The sequence below is a fragment of the Sceloporus undulatus genome, chromosome 6 (genome assembly GCF_019175285.1).
Source record: "Sceloporus undulatus isolate JIND9_A2432 ecotype Alabama chromosome 6, SceUnd_v1.1, whole genome shotgun sequence".
Lineage (NCBI taxonomy): Eukaryota > Metazoa > Chordata > Lepidosauria > Squamata > Phrynosomatidae > Sceloporus > Sceloporus undulatus.
Window position 1 is genome coordinate 25,976,463 of NC_056527.1, and position 20,958 is coordinate 25,997,420.

Sequence of the window (20,958 nt, forward strand, 5' to 3'; positions counted from 1 at the left end):
CTTTTCATGTAGTGGGCTATTGGAGAAGAAAATAATCCTCACTCATGCAGAGACCTGAAGTGATCACTTTCAGGGAACTTTGGAAACTAGAACATGGTATCAGGTGAAGGAATAAAAATACCGGGGGGGAGAGACCTCCCACCTCTAGGAAATGGCAATGGAGCACAAGTAAAAGTTTTTTATGGGTTTGTGGGAATGCCAGCCACAGATGCTGGCGAAACGTCAGAAAAAAACTCTTCTAGAACATGGCCACATAGCCTGAAAAATCCACAAAAAATTATGGATGTCGGCCATGAAAGCCTTCAACTTCACATTGGAGCATAGGTAAGTTTGGGAGCTTGATAATCCTAATGAAAATGACCTTTCCGTTTTGTTCAGCACCTATGTGTTTGTGCAAGCACGCCCCAGGCAAAGACCTTTTATATTTACTCAGGCCTTTCATGATAGCAACTTCCTAGAGTTAATCTTCTGATCTCTCCCTTTCACTGCTGGGCTATATGGTTTGAAATTACTTTTATATTCATCCATGCTATGTTAAGTTATGCTAATATGACCTTATTAACACATGAGTTTTGATAAACTGAAGGGTAGCATTGTTAAAGGGTGGGGAGATCCCACATATTGGTTTATGTTCAACTTCAAATATTCTTTTAGCTCATAAAGATACAAAGCTTGCAGATGTGAAAAATTATGTATTTCACACATCCATGTTTAACTTGGGTGTTTTTGTTTTCTTAAATGGTGGAACTTGAAGGCCTTACTGCTGTTTTGCCCTTGGAACATTTCCTCCTGAATAGCTAAGAGGTTATTAACTGTATGCTCCTTACCCTCTTGACAGTACTGCTTATGAGAGAAGACACAGAGATATAATACTGTGAGATTTCTTTGCTTTTTCTCCTGAGTTCTCTTGGAGTGTTTTAATGCCTCGGTGATTTTGTGAAAGAATGCTATAAATTGCAGTATTTTGACCTTGTTTTGCTGTACAGTTTGATTTGCTGTTTATTTCCATAATTCTTTTCTTATGTGGATGACCCAGGAAGTCAACACGCTGAACTTCTAAAGTTTTAAAGTCTATATTTCAAGTATCGTATTCCTTCCCAGGCAGTCCAGAATTTTTTGAAAAAGCTATAAAACAAAACATTACAGTAAGATTATGCTTTCATTTTGGGTTATAGCTTCTATGACGGGTCAAAATCAATTCACTTTACCAGTCCTGTTCAATATTACTCTGTGTAGCTGTTGAGCAGAAAGTAAATGCAGATGTACATTGCAATTACAGGTCAAGTAGTTAGTGATGCCATGCAAGAGGAAATTGTTTTTTAAAAAGCAAAAATATAAAGTCCAAATCTAAGCACACTTTGTGAGAAAGCCTTCACTGAACACCTGAACATAAGAAAGAGACATTGTTTTTTCTGATCTTCTGTTAATCTGTCCATTTTAATCACGTCCTGAAGTTTAATCAGCCACTCACCTATTGTTGGTATATCTTTTCCCCCCAATGTTGAGCTAATAGTAATCTTGCAGTGGTGATCATATATTCCATTATTTCTTTGCTTGAGTATTAGCGATTCTATTAGTCATGTTAAGTAAGAAAATTTCTGGCAGAATATGAAAGTTTATTCCAAATATGGAGCAAATATTGTTATGTATATGTTTCCAGATTTATTTATTTTTTACCTTTCTGCAATTACACTATGCATGAAAACAGGTAACAGTAACATTTTGGCATTTCCAACATCTGCTGCTTCTATTTGTGTAATTTTTTGCCATTTTCTCAGGTGTAAAATACCAACAAAATTCCATTTTTTGGTAATTTCCCCTTAAATTTTGACATTTAATGAATTGCCAAGTTATTTTCCATGCTTGTTGAGAATCTTCAAGCAGAATGTCATAGATCCCTTGCCCATTGTATCATGGTTTCTTTAATTATTTCTTGTTTGAGACTTCTTTCTAGTAGGATTTTATAAAATTTGGAGGTTAATTTTTTCTTTGCCTATTAATATCTTGTCTAGATCATTCTTTTTGTTCTCAAATCCTTCTTGATTGTTGTCTATTTTGAATTTGACAGTTTACAAAGAAACCATGTTTTTTATTTCTAAATCTTCTATCCACTGTTTTGAGTTGAAAAGTGCTTTTGTCGCTTTGTTTTAGGATGTCCTCATATTGTAACTATGTTTTGGTTTTTGTTCTACCACAGAATGCTTCATGAGGTATGGTATTCCCCTATAAAAGGAGTGTTTTATCTTTGTCCAATTGGACAGTATTGCTTTTCAAATAAAATGATGGTCAAATTCCTTGTGCACCTTATTTTTTTCACACCAAAGATATGTGTGCCATCCAAGAAGAAGATTGAAACCTTCAAGATCTAGCAATTTAGTGTTATCTAAGGTTATCCATTCTTTCAGCCAAATCAAAATATTTGCTTGAAAGCATATTTGTAAGTCTGGCAAACTGCAGCCTCCATTTTTGTGGTTGTCTAATAAGGTCTTCCATTTCACCCGAGTTTTTTTTTTAATTTTTATTTTCTTGTAAAAGGCATTTCAACATCTTTGTATGGAAGACTGTTTTATCAGTCCTCAGAAACAAGACAACACCAACCCTGTCTTGAGGGACTTATCCAAAGGCCTCCAGAGACTTAGCAGCTGAGCAGAGGTTTGAGCATGGTTTTCCACACTACAGATGTTATTAAGGAGCCGTGTTCCAAACATATAGCTTAGCATGAACAAAAATGGACTTGGATGTTAGGAAACTGGAAAGGCTTTTCACTTTGGTGTGTGACATTCAAAGAGAAAAGAAAATTAGTTTTGTGGGAAATGACACAAAGCTGTTAGAAAGAATTCTATGCCTTTCATTACTTCTGAACAGACTTTGACAAACCTGTGCATACCAAGCCATCATTATATCCCATAAAATATCCATGTTCTCACACACTGAGAGAAAGCACACACAGACTGGCTTTCAAAGGAAATTATACTTTTGACAAACAGTCTGTGGAATGTTAAAAAAAACTTTATAAAACCCATTTTCTTTGCACAGATTCAAATGCTACATTATAAGAATACCCTTGTGCAATGTTTATAATCTCTCTTTCCCAAAGTCTCATTTGAATGCACTGCCATTAATTTCATGCTTCTTCAATGAGACATCTAACAAAAAATATATACATAGACTGTCAGTACATTCCACCTCAAAGCAGCCATCATAAACACAATGCAGTGAAAAATATTTATCCTTTCATTCCACCCACTCATCAATACTGAAAAGCTATATTGCAAACACAAATGCATTCCCTATGGTATATGATATTGCTTTTAAATGTTAAATATTCTGGGATCCATGATGCTCAATCTCTGACTTATAAGTCTCTATAGGACTACTGTTGTTTTTGTTTCTTTTGAGACATCACATTGCTGTCACTAAAAAATGATCTTTATTTTCATAAAAACCATGGACATGATCTATCCATCTATAGCTGTGCACATGGCAGAACTTGGGAAAGTTACTGTTTGTGACTACAACTCCCAGAATCCCACAGCCAGCATGATCCCCATGCTAGCGGGGGGATTCTGGTAACTGTCATCCACAAAAGTAACTTTCCAAATGTGCATGACCAGGGTGTTGCAGAGTGGTAAATGGGAAGCCTTCAGCAAGCTTTCAATAAGGTATGTAGAGACACGACTGTGTAGTGTTCCAGCTTTTGCTGACAACAGAAACCCCATGCACACTTTCTATATATGCATCCATGACATCGTTCTCATTCATAACTGTCATCCCAAAGTTGTTCCTTCAGAGAGCCTTATCACGGAGAAGAGAAAAACTTGGATGTCTATATTAAAGATGTACTGTATATACTCATATATATGTTTAGAAATTTTAGTCAAAAAATTGACCCAAAAAACCTGGGTCGATTTATCCATGGGTCAATGTAAGTACTTTAACTCTTATCTCTCTATATATAAATCAGCTATCCCCTTTCTCTAAATAGAATGGTAAAGGCAAGAGCTTAGTCCGTCCTGGGAGCACAAAAAAGAAGCATGGATCCCCTCTACTCTCTCATCCATCCAGCCTTTAGGATGGGCACAAACAGTTATGCTGCCAGCATTTTCTAAGTTCTTTGGCATCATTTTCCTTTGCTTCATCCTTCACATCCTTTGTTACATGCTCCTAAGTTTTACCCTCGACTTATCCATAGGTCATATCAAAATCCATAATTTTGGCCCCAAAACCTGCCCTCGACTTATACATGAGGTCGACTTATAGTTGAGTATATACGGTATGTCAGCCATCCACTGCAAGTGTTCAGTACACTAGAATGCATCTCCATTTGGGCAAAGAATGGTGATAGAAAAAAGGGAGCTCCATTGAGGTCTGTTGTTGTTAACTGCTCTTGAGTCGATCTTGATCCATGGTAACCCTGTGGATGAGACATCTCCAAGATGTTTATCACACTATGCTCTTAAAGAGCTACTATTCCAGTGTGACTCCTCTAGCAGCCTCCTGTTGCATGCTGGGATTGGCAGTTTTAAGGAGCTGAACTTCTCTGCCTGAGAATTCTAAATACCCCTCCTTAAAACTGCCAGTCCCAGCATGCAACAGGAGGCAGCTAGAGGAGTCACACTGGAATAGTACCTCTTTAAGAGCTCGTCTGATAAACACCCAAGACTCCCTGTCCCCCACTCTGCTCCCTCTGCTTAGTTCCTGCAAATTCATACATGTAACCTCCTTAATAGAGTAAACCATTATTCCATGTGCAGCTTAACTTCAGGCTGCTGATTCATGTCTCTCAATGTTGTTGTTTCCTTAAGAACAGAAAGCTGCCAATTATGTACCAAGAGGACCTGAAAGCCACATGCCATCTGTGTCAGTCCCCACTTGTCAAACTGAAAGATTTGGAAATTAGACAATTTATAGAAGACAGTGTAATCCACAGGAAGAAAACTGCCGCACTTGATAGCCACCAATCAACAGTAACATAATTAACCATGAAATAATCACTTGTCTGTAGAAAACCCTTCAGATTAAGCTCCAAATGCAGTCACATAATCATACTTTGAAGAATGTTCCCGGCCCCTATGAGAAATGGACCCATGTTTTTTGGCAAAATTACAAGAAAGGGCAGTAATTTCTTTGTGAGTGCATTTCACATCTCTGAATCCAGACAATAGTTCTGTATTTATTTTAAACATATTTCAATTATGTGCTGAATGTACAAGTTTTGAAATTACTGTTACCAGCCATGGTAGTCTTAAGAGGTGAGTAAATACAAATAATCTAACATATTTCTTACCAACAGAGGATACTGGGATAAGGGATGGCAGACAAACTAAACATTATATAGTTGGAGAAGTGTGCCAAGACTGAATGGTAACAAACATGATCCCATTTTCCTCCATAGTGTTTTTAATGTTTCTCATTTAACCCCACTTAGTTTCCTTTGATAACACAAAAACTCTCCACTATCCCATCATCTGATTAAAAACAGCATGATGAATAAATTTGCTGGCCAAGGGGAAGGCTAGAGATGAAGAGTTCCAATTTTTATTTTTATTTTTTTACTGTAATACAGTGATTACTGAATACCAGCTAAAATTCCTCAGATGGAGGTTTTTGAGAGTGTGTACTTTTAAAAAAAGAACAAAAAAGTTTGGCTGCTTCTGACAAAGAGCGGAAATTAATTCGCAATTCTTCTGTGGCTCATCCAAAACAGAGCACATCTCATTAACATTCCATCATAAATCCTCTGAGCTTGAAAAGTAAAGGAAACAATAGGATAGAATCTCACGCTCAAGTAATAAAGATGGAAGCAGACATTCTCTAGCAGTGTCTAATCACAGTCGGCATGATTTATTTACAGCTTTGCAATTCTTCTGTGGCTTGGCACAATATGAAATTGTGATTTCACTTGGCAAATGCTTTAGTACTTTCAATTTCTTCCCCTTGGTAAGGGTATAAGATTAAATGACACCTAGTGCTTGGTCCTTTGGACCATCATGCTAAATCATATCCAGACCTAGCAGTTTGCAACAATTTCACCAATGACATTAATCTAATATCTTAACAGAATATTTCTAGGAAACTAAATACACAGAGTCACTTGGGAAACAGCAACATAAGATGCCTGCTGCGACATCACATTTTGAAGCCACATAAAGCTTCTTAGAATTTCTTCTGGCAAGAATGCACTTGAAATTGCTTCATGTAAGTAGGCCATCCACATAAATTGATCTTAAACAATCCCAGAAGCCACAGCTTGGTTTATGGATAATCACAGGATTTTGTATTTATATGTAAGTAAACATGTGTAATTTTTACTGCATATAAGAAAACAGGCAATTAAAACCTGGTTGGTTTTTGCTCAGCATATCACAAGTAAATCAAATGAAAATCCTTAATGGGAGATGATGGCTTTTCTGTGGGTACAAAATACTCCTGTAGAAAGGGGAGCCCCATTTTATCCTGCATGAAAACCATGGTCAAGGGCTAACGTTCCCTTTTTGTTCTGAATCTAACCCTTCAGCCTTTCACTTTAGCTTGCCAATTTCCAAAGCCCTTCAATTCCCAAACCTCCAGAAAGCCAGCCAGGGAAGAAAAGTTCAAGAAACAGAAAAAGACTTTTCAGCAGGCAGAGATATTTTTTTTATCTTAACAGTCTGTCAGGAATTGACTATTTTAATAGAATGGGCTGTAATAAGGTACTGCACTGTTTTAAACTACTTCTTATCTTTACTTTTAAAAATATGATTGATAGCTTAATTATACTTTATTAATAATCTTTGGTATGCTTTTATCTATATGAGACCTGGCTTTACTTGCAATTTGGAAGTTCAAATTTTGTGAGGAAAGTGTGATAAACAGAATAACAACAGCAGCATCAACATCTATCTCCCTCTGTCTGTCTCTCTCTCTCTCTCTCTCTCTCTCTCTCACACACACACACACACACACACATGACACCATACTAAGAAAGGGTTGTGACCTAGGTTGGTCATGTATGAATCTACAGAACAAAAGCTGGTTTACAAGGACTCAGGGCTGTACAAGGTGTTTTTCACACAGCTAAAAAATCCTACTTATCTTTTTGATTTGAATCCCCTTCTGGGGTGCAACTGGATATTATCACTTGCATTTTGCTGCCAATGCCACCTTCTGCCTAAAACCTGGCTAGTATCTGAGCTCAGCTGGCCAATTTGCAAGGCTGGGAAGCTCCCGACTTTGCAAACTGGCCAGCTGAACTCGAATTTTGCCACCGATGCTGCCTTCCGCCTAAAACCCAGCTAGAATCTGAGTTCAGCTGGCTAGTTTGATAATATCCGGCTGCATCCTGGAAGAGGGTTCAAACAGGGCAAGGCAAGTCACATTTTTAGCTGTGCGAAAAACTCCCAAGTCTGAATATGATAGCTCAAATATATAGAAGTAAACGTACAGTCTTATATCACATACATTAGTACTTTCTAGTATTTTCCTCTCAATCACACCTGAGGGTTCTGTACAATGCTATACAGCACTATAATGGACAGGGTTGGAAAAGGGGGAGCATTGGGGGTCACTGAGCAATGTTTTGGCTTCTCTGACAAGCCCTAGTTGAAGGTGGAGTGGAGAGATTATTTTTCTATTCAGGAAAAAAAGTCTAAAAGTTTAGGAAACTGTAGCAATCTCTCTTTTGCCAACACTCTGATGTTTCTTGACTGGGAAATATTGGTATGGGATTGGAAACCTGTATGGGTATGGAAGTAGGAATCGAACCCTGGTTTCCAGAGTTGTAGTCCAATGCTCAAACCACTGTGCCATGCTGGCTCTCAGTTCCCTGAGACCTAAACATTATTTCAAGTATTTTTCTAAGTAAATGGGTTGGGAAAGGCTGGCCTCTCAAACAGAAAACTGTCCATAATCACCCTAAGTCAGTGCTACTTAAAGTGGTAGTCCCTGAACCAGTGCCAGTCTTGGGTACACTGAAAACCAATAATTGCTGGTTCCCCACATCAGAAAACCTGAGAAGCATTGCCTATGTGACTCTGCCTAAAGCAAGCTCTGCAGGAAGTCTGAGCTCCCAGTGTTTTTCTACAAATTGCCTGCTCTCAGATCCCTGTTTAGATCTAAAATACAATGGGCTCTTGGTATCCACTGGTATGTGGTTCCAGGACCCTACATAGATACCAAAATCCATGGATGAGCAAGTTTCACAATAATGGAGCCCTGGTGGCGCAGTGGGTAAATGCCTGTACTGCAGCCATTCACTTGTAAACCACAAGGTTGCAAGTTCAAGACCAGCAAAAGGGCCCAAGCTCGACTCAGGCTTGCATCCTTCCGAGGTCGCTAAAATGAGTACCCAGACTGTTGGGGGCTAATTAGCTTACTTGCTAATTAGCTTACTTGCTGTTCACCGCTATGATCTCTGGAATAGCGGTATATAAATAAAACAAATTAATTAAAATTAAACACAATGGATTGTAAAATGATGTACCTTATCTAAAATGGCAAAATCAAGGTTTTCATTTTGGAATTTAGATAACTTAAAAAAATATTTTTTCAAGTTGTGGATGCTTAAATGGATATGGAAGGCTGACTGTGCTTTCATACAGCCCATGATTTCTATGAACCTCCCTTCCAACATGTTATATGTTAAGCATTTCATGTAACTGTGACCAAACTGAAATACAATTCGCAGGGTAGGCATGGGACAGGACTTGATTCAATCAAATGGGAAAGTACCAATGTTGATTAAAAGGGGGAGTAATCATATATGACAGCAAGAAGAGAGGTGGAACAAATTACCCCAATTACCCATAGCAGATCAAAGGCAGCTGCATATTCAGTGTCGAAATCTGTCATATCTGACAGCACAAAAGGAAAACATGTGTGTTTGAGCACTGGACTCACATAGTATGATCAGCCAATGGCCTATAACTCTCCTCTCCTGGGTGAATGTCTGATCCTCTTCCAAGGCCCCACTGGAACACATTAGTGGCATGTGCTGAAGGTGTTCCTACAGCAGCAGGCTGATACCATTGACACCAGTTTCCATGGTCAAAGTCACAAGCATCAGGGACTATTCAAATAACAAAGAAAAGAATATTGGCATGGTATTGGACAATACAGAAATAATGAGCTAATTGATTCTCCAGGGCCCTTTAGCCATTCTTTCTTAAATGGAAGAGATAATTGGTCTCCAAATGCCCTGGTGGTATTCTAGGGTAGAACAATTTAAGCTATGGTATTGCAACAAACTCTTAACTGGTGATTCCTTCTAGTGTCTAACAAGTGGGACCTATTAGAAGAGTTTTCTGTTAAAGGTGCAGTCAGTCAAAAACATCAGTCATAGTTAAAGACAGTCCATTTCATTCTTCTTTCTACTATTATTTCCCATCATTTTGAACAAACTCAACCTGCACTGGTTGTTCTAAGGGTTTTCCCTTTAAAGATCCCCCCCCCCCAATATAATTTATTTTATACTACTGCAAACCTCGGGGTTCTACTTAAACTGTTGATACCTTTTGTGTGGCTGACAGAAACAGCATGGTGTAGTGCTTTGAGAGCACTTTGAACTAGGACACTGGGAGACAAGTGTTAAAATGTCCACTCAGCCATGAAAACACACCGATTCACCTTGGGCAAGTCAGATTCTCTCAGCCTCAGAGGAAGGCAAGGGCAAACCATCAATAGCAACAGTTTCCCCCAGTGCCCTAGGCTCAAATAATATCCTTGAATGGAAAGCTGCCAATGTTTAGCAGAATATTTGGAAGACATAAATATAAAGTAACAATACTATTAATTACAGTACTCAAGTATTTATAATGATCTTCAAGGGATTTTACCACAGGAGCTGCGCAGAAGCCATGACTTTCTCTCAGTTTGTCTCTCTATGAAGATTCCTTTTCTAGAGACAGCATGGTGTGGTAGTTTAAGTGTTGGACTATGACACGAGAGACCAGAATTTGAATCCCTGCTTGGCCATGGAAACCCATTGGGTGACCTTGGGCAAGTCATTCTTTCAGCCCCAGAGGATGGCACGGGCAAACCCCCTCTGAACAAATTTGGCCAAGAAAAACTCATGATAGGATCACCTTAAGGCTCTCAAAAGACACAGGTAACATGAAGACCTGCAACAACAATGTAAAAATGGCTGTTGCAATCCTTTCCCTATAGTGTATGTATAATTTTATGATACTGTTGGCCAGCACTGGAATATATCTCATCACTTCCTAAAAGCTCAGTGGTAGATGGTCTGATTAGCAGCACATTTCAAAGGACCTTTAAAATCTCTTTATGGCTTAGAAACAGGTACTTAAAGGACCACCTAACTCTCAATATGACCCTGCCCAAACACTGCAATTATTTTTATAGGCCCTCCATGGTCTCCCAAAGCTTTGAAAATGAATATACTTCAGAATATTATGTAACACTAATAAATAAATTTAATTCATTATCTAGTATCAAACCACTGAGACTTTCTATGAGCTATGCAGGGTAAAGATTTTACATGGATATTGTTGGTTAGAGATTATTAAATTTGTTCTTTCAAATATTATATTAACTAATTAACACTGACTATATGGTATACTTGTATACTTATTTTATATATAAAACCAAGCTAGTTACTTTCTAACACATATTTACACCTCCTTAGGGCTATGGTAATTTTTGCCTGTTTCCAATTTTGATTGTCTTCATATGGCAATAAGTGCACAGATCTGTGGCAGTCACTGATACATTTCCTGAACTGTGGTCCAAAACACACTGCAAAAATAATCTGGTTTGAGACTGCTTTAACTGCCCTGGCTCAGTGCTAGGAAATCCTGGGAACTGGAGTTTGCTGAGGCACCAGCGCTCTCTGACAGAGAAGGCTAAATATCTCACAAAACTACAGTTCCCAAAATTCCCTAGCATTGCACCAGGGCAGCTAAAGTGATCTCAAACAGGATTATTTCTGCAGTGTGTTTTGGACCTGTGTTTACTTTAAAAACAGCAAGAACTATGAAAAGTATTTCTTTTAAATCACTGAAATGGAAACGCATCATGTCAAATTTAGCACCTCATAGATGAAAACGCCACACTTTTTTCAGGTGATGATTCTCAAAAGGTGAAGCCTTTTGAGAGTAAGGAAACTACATATAAAACCAATACTGAGATAGGAGCTGTTGTTGTTATGTACCTTCCAGTTGGTTCCAAATTATGATGACTGTCTCCTAGGGTTTTGTTGGAAACATTTATTCAGAGGAGGTTTTCCCTTGCTTTCCACTTAGTTCTGAAGAGTGGGACTTGCCCAAGGTGGGTGTCCATGGCTAAGGAATTTGAACCCTTCTCTCAGAGTCCTTGTCCAAAATTGAAACCACTACACTATATTACTCTCATATTGCACAGAATAGATATCTGCACAATAGGAAGTGTTAGTATAATTGTATCACATAATTAATTTTTCTTTACTCACCACAGGAGGACTCATCAGATTTGTCAGAGCAATCAGGTCGGAAATCACACATTTGGTTGAGATTTACACATTGTCCAGTCGCTCTGCATACAAATTCCTTTTCTGTACAGTTGTTCATAGGTAGTGTCACAGGAATGGATGTCACTGGTGGAGTTATTTCACCAACTGGCAAGCTTCCTTAAGAAAATACAAATGGGTATTGCTTTGAGCTTCTCAGATTTAATCATATGCCTTTTCCATATATGAACATTGAATGAAGAGATCAACACTATTCTATCCCACCTCTCTGCTGTAACACTCCTTGCTTGTTTTTCTTAATCTAAATTGCATTTATAGACAATATCACTAGGTCTATGTAAAATATTAATCTTGTGGAAATATACGAGCACAGTTTCTACTTGTTGTCCTAACTACAGAAGACCCAATGAATCAACTCTTGAATAGTGAACTAGGACATAAGTAAATCCCATTGATTCAATGAGTTTACAATTATTGGTACTACCAATGGGATTCACAATATTGTCTGTTTCTTTCCATTCTTTCCATTGACAGCCTGTTTGGAAGACAGCCTTAGCCTTTTGTAACATACTGTGTTTTTACACATAAATTATCCATTTCATTTCCCCTATTTAAATGTCCTACCTAGCAAGCAGCGTGAAAGGTCTCTGCCTTGCTGGAAATCTAGATTCAAATATGTTTATAATTATATTACAGACTTGACATCAATTGTTCTTTCCTGTTAAAAGGTTCAATATTCTCTTTGGTGACCATGGTATCAATTTTAAGTCTGAGTTCTGTACCAGAATCTTCATATGAAGAAGAGACACATGAGGTTAAATCTAGATTCATCATATTTAGGACAGAATCATTGAATTTGCTAGTCATTACTGAGGTCCAGAAAAGACTGGCATAAAAAGTCAGCTTCTGGGCATCTTGGGAGTGTGGTGTGCAGATGGGCAGCCGCACACAGATCAGTCAGCTTCCAGGTACTGCAGTGGTGCAGTGTTTACATGCCACACACCACCGAAGCCCCTTAAAGCTGGCTTTCAGCCATGATGGCCAGGAAAAGCCAGTTTTTAGCTGCCCGGAAAAGGAGCAGCTCTTTGCTGTGGCCCCAACCTGTGTCAGGCTTAATTCGACTTATTGATTTCAGTGGTACCTTCCGAGAATTAATAAATCTGGATCTAGCCCATGGCATTTATCTGTATCTGCTGGCTTCCTGACAATCCATGTTATTTTGGAAGTACTCCACAAATGGTCTTAGCCATTGGTTTTTCATTCCCCTCCACTATTGTTTGGTCCATGTTGATTCTCAGTTACACGAGGCTGAGATTCTGTTACTATCAAACTGTTAGAAGAATAAACCATTCAGAGACTGATTTGACAGTTTCACTGCTCATAGAGAAAGCTGTCATGAAGATGCATTGATGACAGATGTATAGAGGCGAGTGGAAGTGTATGCCTCCAGTCAGCAGGCTTTTTTCCCCTAGAATGACTCCCCCCCTCCCATAAGCTTTTGACTGTTATAGAACCTTGGAGCCAAGGTTTTATGGGAAGGGTGGATTGGGAAATCATCTGTTGAAAAAGCACAAGTAAATTCCCACACTATTTCTCCCAGAGTGCCTTCGTTCTGAAGACTCTTAAGAGCTAGGCCACTCAAGAAAAAGCTAGGCACTGGCTTCATGTATGCACTGGGTTGTTCAGCACAGAAATACCAGTGGGATATTCTGCTCCAGCAGAATTTAATAGGGTAAATTTTGCTACTAGTAGTTATATTGGCTTCCACAGAACTGGAATGTGGTTTAGAGAGAAGAGAACAGCAGTGGTTGGTGCTATGGGAAATAAGTCCTAAATGTAAAATTGGGTGAACTGGGTATGTTTAACATGGAAGAGAGCAGGAAGTACATAATAGTAATTTCCAGATATCTGAAAAATTGTCACATAAAAAAGGGCAAAAACCTCTACTACTCCTTTCTCTTGGTAGGAGTAGTTTCACAGTGGAACCAATTGTTTCGGGGAATATGCTCTTTCTTACTGAAGATCTTCAAACATTTCTGGATTTCCAACATCAAGCAGGGAAGTAATCTAGTTGTTCTACAAGTTTCCTCCAATTCTGTCACTTCTTTATTAAACCCTGTTTTAATAAACTCTCTTGGGTTCCCTACAAAATCTCATTTGCTAATCCTGACCCACAGTTTGGCTACAACAGAAGTTTGTGCCTGTATTTCTCTCACCATTGTATCGTGTACAATCCATGAAAGACAGGTCATCGATACCAATGTCTCCAGTGAAACCATCCCCAACAGTACCCTCCACCAAGATCTGTGAAAATGATAATTAAAAAATCATTTGTTACCAGTGAGAGGATTTCCACTTTTAATTACATTCTTAATATCCATTTACCAAAAGGAGAGGAAGCGTGTTTTGACTTTTTATGAAGAGCATAGGGACATTCTTAAGAATAGAGTATATTTGTGGGGAAAACAAATCATGCTTAACTCTTTTGTGCTCATTTTAATCACAAAAAACATTTAAGAATTAGTGTAGTTAGCTACACAGTCATGAGTAAGCCCATTAAAATATCACTGTAATATAGAATTATGGCATGGTTGTGTAGTTAGTGTCCCACCATTGTTAGCATATTCCATAGCAATCATTAGCTTATTAATCACAGTTAATGATTTCAGCAATCAAGTGAATAAGGCATACATTTAGATGAATACCCCATCATAATAAATAAAAAAGATGCTACAGTATCACTTCATGAAACAGTGAAAAAATAATATTTTAATAAAGTTAATAGAGGATGGTACTGCTCAGGTGCCTTTTAGACATTATCCCAGTCTTGTATGAAGCATTTGTCACTGAGCTCATGGAAAGCTGGAAGAACTTTTCATTGATTCAAGCGCATGAGCAGAGCTTAATCACATGTAACTGATACTATGGTGGGATTATACTGGAACTATTCAGAGGTTGGACACTCCTACAGATGTTCAAGCAACTCGAAGGAACCAAATCTGTGATATTATGCTTTCTATCTTATGCTGGATATGATGGTGCCTGCTCATTTTCATTCCAGTCTGAACACACATGTATTTCTTATGCACTATGGCCAAGACTCAAAGGAAAATGCCCATATAAGAACCCCCTTGAACACCTTTTCTCAAACATTTGTTTATACATTTGAAGCTTGTGCGCCAGCTGCACCCATTCCTTGAGACACCGGATCTGGCCTCGGTGGTACATGCCTTGGTTACATCCCGTTTGGACTACTGTAATGCCCTCTATGTGAGGCTGCCTTTGCAGAGTGTTCAGAAACTTCAGCTGGTCCAAAGAGCTACAGCCAGGCTGTTAACTGGGGCAGGTTATAGAGAGAACACAACACCCCTGTTGAAACAGTTCCACTTGCTGCCAGTTTGTTTCCGGGCACACTTTAAAGTGCTGGTTATAACCCTATAAGGCTCAAGTCCAGACTATTTGGGAGGATATATCTCCCTGTATGAACCAGCCTGGGCTCTGAGATCCTCTGGAGAGGCCCTTCTCTCCATCCCACCACCATCATAAACACAGTTGGTGGGGACACGAGGGAGGGCCTTCTCGGTGGCTGCCCCTAGTCTGTGGAATTCTTTTACTGGGGGACCAGAATGGTTCCCTTCTTGTTGGCCTTCTGCCGGCAGGCTAAGGCCTAACTGTTTAGAAAGGAATGTTTGTAAACAACTGGATGAGATCCTCTGGAGAAGCCCTTCTCTCCGTCCCACCACCATCACAAGCATGGTTGGTGAGGATGTGAGTTTGAGGGGGTGGAAGGAACAGTTTCTTTCAGAATTTTTCAAGATTCCCCCCCCCCCCCAGGCTTTCACATCTCTTCATTGGAGTCCGTTCCAATTCACTTGTGTGCTTCGCTTTCTCATCAGACACATCCTAAGTACCTTACCCCGGTTTCTTTTTGAATATGCTCTTAATCTGGCACTCTCTGATTTAAGGATCCCGCTCACCGTCTCAAACTTACATGGAATTTTGTGGGGCTTACACCTGAAAAGTGTAGCTGTCAGCTCTTGAATATGAATTACAATGGGGCAACAATGGATTGTGAACTAGTACATATAGCTTTCCAGTTTGGGCAATACCATCTACACAGAGGCTATAATTTTCAAAATCAGCTATGCAATACAGGCAGTAGATCAGGATGCCATACGGTTTCCAAGAATGAATGAGGGCCTATAAAATCCTTGTAGGCACATGCCCTGTAATAATGCTCTCGTCAATCATAGAAAGCAGGCACATGAATTCCACTGCCTGGATGAAAGGTACATCTTAGTTTCAGTATTAGATTTTCATGCACCACAAGTTACAGGCAATAACTCAGAGAATACACCCATATTTTCCCAGAACTAATGAGAGAAAGAAAAAATATAAGATAGTTCAGTGCAAGTTAAATTATAATGCAATGGATATTTTTAAAAAATAAATGTTCCCCATCAAGCATTTACATAAGAATCTGCTATTCACAGTTTCGTATCATTGCCATTTAGATGAGAGAAAGAGGAATGGGGATGGTGATTCATATCTTGGGATCAATGCAACTTTGGGAATGTATGTTTAGACAATATGCATTACTTCATTGTTTTTCTCTTACAGTTAATTAGTTCTGGCTTGAAAAATGTACTTTTAGAAACCTAACAAAGAATACCAAACAGCACAATTTAAAGGCAAATATCCAGGGATGTAGCATTGGGAGGGGCAAATACATCTACTGTATACCCCCATAAGAATTCTGATTTCCTCAAATTAAATTTTATTTCAGTTCCCAAATTTTTGGCATTGATGAGAGGAGACACTAAAAATTGTCCACACCTAGAACACACAGTTGCCTCCTATGCTTTCTCTTGGTAACTTTTCCTGCCCCTTTGGTACAGATGCCTATACTGTGTATCTAAATGTTAAACTGACATTTTAAATTAGTACTATGCTAGAAATTTGGGGGCGCTGAAGAAAAAAATCATGGTGGTATTGGACCCTCATTAGGGAGACAATGCCCTCATTCCACCTCCATAGCTACACACCTGGAGGAATCCATCCTAAGGAGGTTTAAAAAATATCAGTAAACAACAAAGACTATGTATTTCCAAGTGTGTTGTCACCTTGTTCCTGAGCCACAACCACGACTCTTCCCAGATGTAAGGAATCAGAAGATAAGAAGAGTGAGCTGCAGAGGTACTGAACTGAGCTTACAGTCCTGATCTGCAGCCACAACCTGGCAGCCAAGATCCTGTTCAACCCAAATTCCCTGAAATTGAATTCCCTGAGCACTTTCTGAACCAGTTTTCCCAATATTCTATGAAGCCCCTTCTCCTTACACTAAGGGCCTCCTGCTTCCTGCTTGTTCACATGCAGTATGTAAAATTTAATTCAGTTAAGTTCCTGAACAAGATGTCCTAAAACTATCCAAGTCCCTGAAATTCCACTTTGGCTTTACTTGCCTAACTAAAATATCCTTAGGCATCTGTTATATCCTTTGGGGTCCAGGTTGTGGTCAAAATAGGAGAAAGAACTCTTTCCAGAATTATAAGCAAGTTAAATATCTAATTATTCTATCTCTCAAGATATAACACTATGACTTCCCACAGCTCAGAACTGTTGCTTTTTTGGATTACAACCCTATACCATTCAGCTTTTCAGAAATGAAAACTGGTACAGATGTGGTCAAGCAACATCAGAGTGTGATCAAGATGGTAAAAGTTATTCATGAGGAAGAACACACAAGCTAGGAATGCATGTAGCAGTTTCATTTTGCCTGAACCAATTGGGAAAGGCAAGATTTTGCCCTCTCCTCTCCTTTCCCTGCTGAGTTGAATGCAAGTACCTTTGTATTTTGGACTCAAGTTTGCGGTAATTGAAGTAAACAGGAACAGGAGAGAAAATGGGAGGAAGAGAGTGAAACTGGAATATTAAAAGCAGCTAAAAAAGTGGGATGGCAGATGATTAATTGGGACTGTCCCTGACAAACTGAGACAGTTGCAGGAATGCAACCCTCAAAATCACTAAAGTAACATTTCCAAGCTCTGTGACTTCCTAACCTCCTTCCCCAGTCCAGTATATTTATGCTTTCAGGTCTATCTTTATAAACCAAAGTTTTCACTATATAACTCATTTGTCACTTTCACTTATTTTTCTTCTTTCTCAAATACTGTATAAGCATCTTAAAAACTGACTCTTATAATCTTCATGGTCTGATATTCCATCAGAAGCATACTAGAGGTGGGGCAATGCAGTATGCTGTTGTGCCAGCAGTCAGATCTCATTGTAGAGTAATTACTTTGATGTAGAAATTGTTGTTACCGTAGTTACAATGGCTTAGGTCAAATAAAGCAAAATCCCACTAACCTCCAAATCCATTCACTAAAAGTACTGTCCTCATTCTATCTACAGTCAACTTACACAGTCCAATCCACAATGCGCCACAAGTAAAAAATACCACTATATCATATAACATCATACAAGTCAACATTTGACAGATTAAAACCAAGACATGTATGGACAAGTAACATCAGTGTGCGCCAAAAGTTATTAATGAGGAAGAACACACAAGCTAAGAAAGACTACAGCAGTTTGCTTTTCCCTGAGCCTACTGGAAAGAGCAAGAGTCCACATCATTCCTCTTCTTTCTGTTGAATGCAAACTGCTTTTGAACTTTCAACTTGGTTTGCATCAAATGATATAAGATGAGGGCCAAGGGAGAAATTAGGAAAGGTTCAATTGGGACTGTCCCTGCCAAATCAGGACAGTTAGAGAGTATGCCACTGACAGATTGAAGATCAAAGCCAAGATACAGGAAAAATATACTTCTGGATCCCATTCTTGCTAAAATCAGAAATCATAATCATACCAGCTTCTTCAGAACTGGGAGCAGAATTGCCAACATAGAGGGCTGTTGTGGAAGTGAAAGAGGAAGAAAGTTACAAATATACTGGTGCTGCATACAGACTACAGAATCCTGGCCCTGAAAATTAGGAGCCAGTGGATACTGGCCCTAATGGAGAGATGCCAATGGTGGACTTTCACACTAAAATTAGCAGGATCCAATGAAAGAAGCAGAGGGCAATGCCCACCTCACCATGACGGTACCCTATACACCTTCAAACCCAGCTCTGGAGGGCGGAGGCACCAGCCTCCACCCAATATGCTTTGGCAGTAGTGCCAAACGATTCCAAAGAGCAGAGGAGGAAAAGAAAGGCCTGAAAGTTCTGCCAGTAGATGACTGGATTTGGCACTAAAGTGCTAAAACCACAACAATCTTAGTACATAATACGACAATCTAAATACAATTTTAGTTCACCTGAAGCTGTACCTGATTAATAGATTCCTGCTAGGAGTTTCATTCTCTGCAAAATATGTGTATGCACAGATATATTTTAAAACATGCCATGCTTTTACAGTTAATTAATCTAGGATAGTGTTTGCTGTTTGCAGGAAAATGCTAGCAAACAGGAATATTATGGCTGTAATGAAAGGCTCCTGTCATTTTAATGTCAAGCTACGTGTTACTTATTTTATACAATACGATTAAACATGGAACCATACGCTTTTGTCTTTTTGTAGCTTAAAATAAGGCCCAGGTTACATTGTTCAGTGAAACATTTTTAAAAAAATGATGGCTAAGGAAAGCCATCTATTTTTAGTAAAGGCTGTAAAACAAAGCGTATAATAGCCAGCCTCTGAGCATTCAAAATCTAATTTAGCTCTAATTTAGTTATATAGCTTGAAGGAGATTCAAATTACAAGCTGCGATTATACTTCTGCTTGCAATCACTATGTTGAAACTAGGTTGGATCCTGTATTATTATTTCAAAATATGTACCACTACAAACATAGAGTGAAGGCAATGTTCTACAACTGTACTCATGCATTCCCATTATCACACTGCTACTTCAAGTTTATTTCTTTGTTAACTCTTCACATTTATTTTAACGTGGTTGCAGAAGGATATATTCCAGGTTTAAGAATGCATTCTCCAGTATGTACCTATAAACAATCCTTGAGACTGTCTTCAGAGGCCCTACTTCAGATGACTCACAAATGAAGTAGGGTGGGAAAGGAACAGGATCTTTTCAGTACTGGCATGCAACACTGATCAACTCTTCCACAGAAGATTGGTAAGAACAAGAGAGACGGCTGTCTTGGTAGCTGTTCCCACTGAGCCACTCTGGAACACCCTCCCTAAAGAGGCGAGGATGGCCCCATCCCTGCTCATCTTTCAGTAGCAGATAAAACCATTTTTCAGACTGATGAGCACTAGCTTTTTAAATGCTATATAATTCTGATGTTAAGGCTTGTAAATGGTTTTTAATACATTTTAATATTTTTAATGTGTAATTTTTTAACTTTTAAAATTGTTTAATAGTTTTTAGATGTTATATTTATACTTATAATGCTTTTGTGTTGTTTTTAATTGGCACTGTTTAAAATGTGTCGATACCTGCCTTGAGTCCTTATATCAGGAGAAAGGCAAGATTTTAATAGTGGTAGTGGTGGTGGTGGTGGTGGTGATGATGATGATGATGATGATGATGATGATGATGATGATGATGATGATGATGATTGTCTGGTGCCAACTATGTGCTCTTTCAGATATCTGTATTGGTTCTGAGTTTTAACTCTTATGTGTTAATTTTTGGGTGCTGTTGATTTAGCTTGGTTGTCTAATGTGTACATCTTTCTGCTCCATTTTGCATCTGAACTGCTTTTATGTTTGCTAATTTTGAACACCCAATGGGCAGCATGTGAATGCTGCATATAACAAATTAAATAGTGCATTTGTTTTTTTGGGCACTTATCTCCAATTCATCTCCACTTACCATTTGCATAAACATGTTGTGTGTACGTGAAGACAATACATTGGTATAGAAAAGAATGTCATTTGTACATGTTTTAGCCACAAATTATCCACAGAAAAAGTCAACAAATGTGATACATCTTGCTGCACTTGACCATTTTTAGCAGGCTATCTTGACATTCTGACATCCTTCTTGCTGAGAATGTCAAAAATTGGCAAGCATTCTTTACACTCCTGTCATTACTACCAGCCAAACATATGATGATAGACCCAGTGGCATTGCTAGAGGGATGCAGTCCACACTGGGTGACACCCAAGAAGAAAAGTGACACCCAGTCAGGTACCTGGCTTTGTCACACATGGTTAGCTCAACTCTCCTGGCATTGCCACAACAGCAGAAGTCTCCCCATGAAGAGACCTCCACTGCCATGGTTAAGCATAGGGCTGTGTATGCCCTCTTGGATGCCACCAGCCTCCCAGCAACTTCCGCTACATCAGGTGTCACCAATGGATGGGCCTAGTATGGAATCCCAGAATTCTCACCAAACTGGTAGCTCTTTCATATCATTGAAAGAATGCTTACAAGGTGGCCTTAGACATTTTGTTTCCTGATCCTCACTCTCTAAGGCAGTAGCAAATAAGTATTCATATATAATTTTTTGTGGGTTTTGGGGGCTATGTGGCCATAGTGTAGAAGAAT

The 20,958-nt window shown here is 38.9% G+C and overlaps 1 protein-coding gene across 1 annotated transcript in view; it reads right to left on the reverse strand.

Moving 5' to 3' along the window:
* The window catches only part of MALRD1 (MAM and LDL receptor class A domain containing 1), a 266,619-nt gene that overhangs the window by 60,356 nt on the left and 185,305 nt on the right, over positions 1–20,958 (reverse strand). Inside the window, exons 9-11 of the mRNA XM_042472024.1 lie at positions 13,660–13,747; positions 11,426–11,602; positions 8,878–9,046 (exon numbers count right to left, since the gene is read on the reverse strand). Of these exons, the coding sequence (XP_042327958.1) occupies positions 8,878–9,046; positions 11,426–11,602; positions 13,660–13,747 (434 nt within the window). The remainder of the gene's footprint in view (positions 1–8,877; positions 9,047–11,425; positions 11,603–13,659; positions 13,748–20,958) is intronic.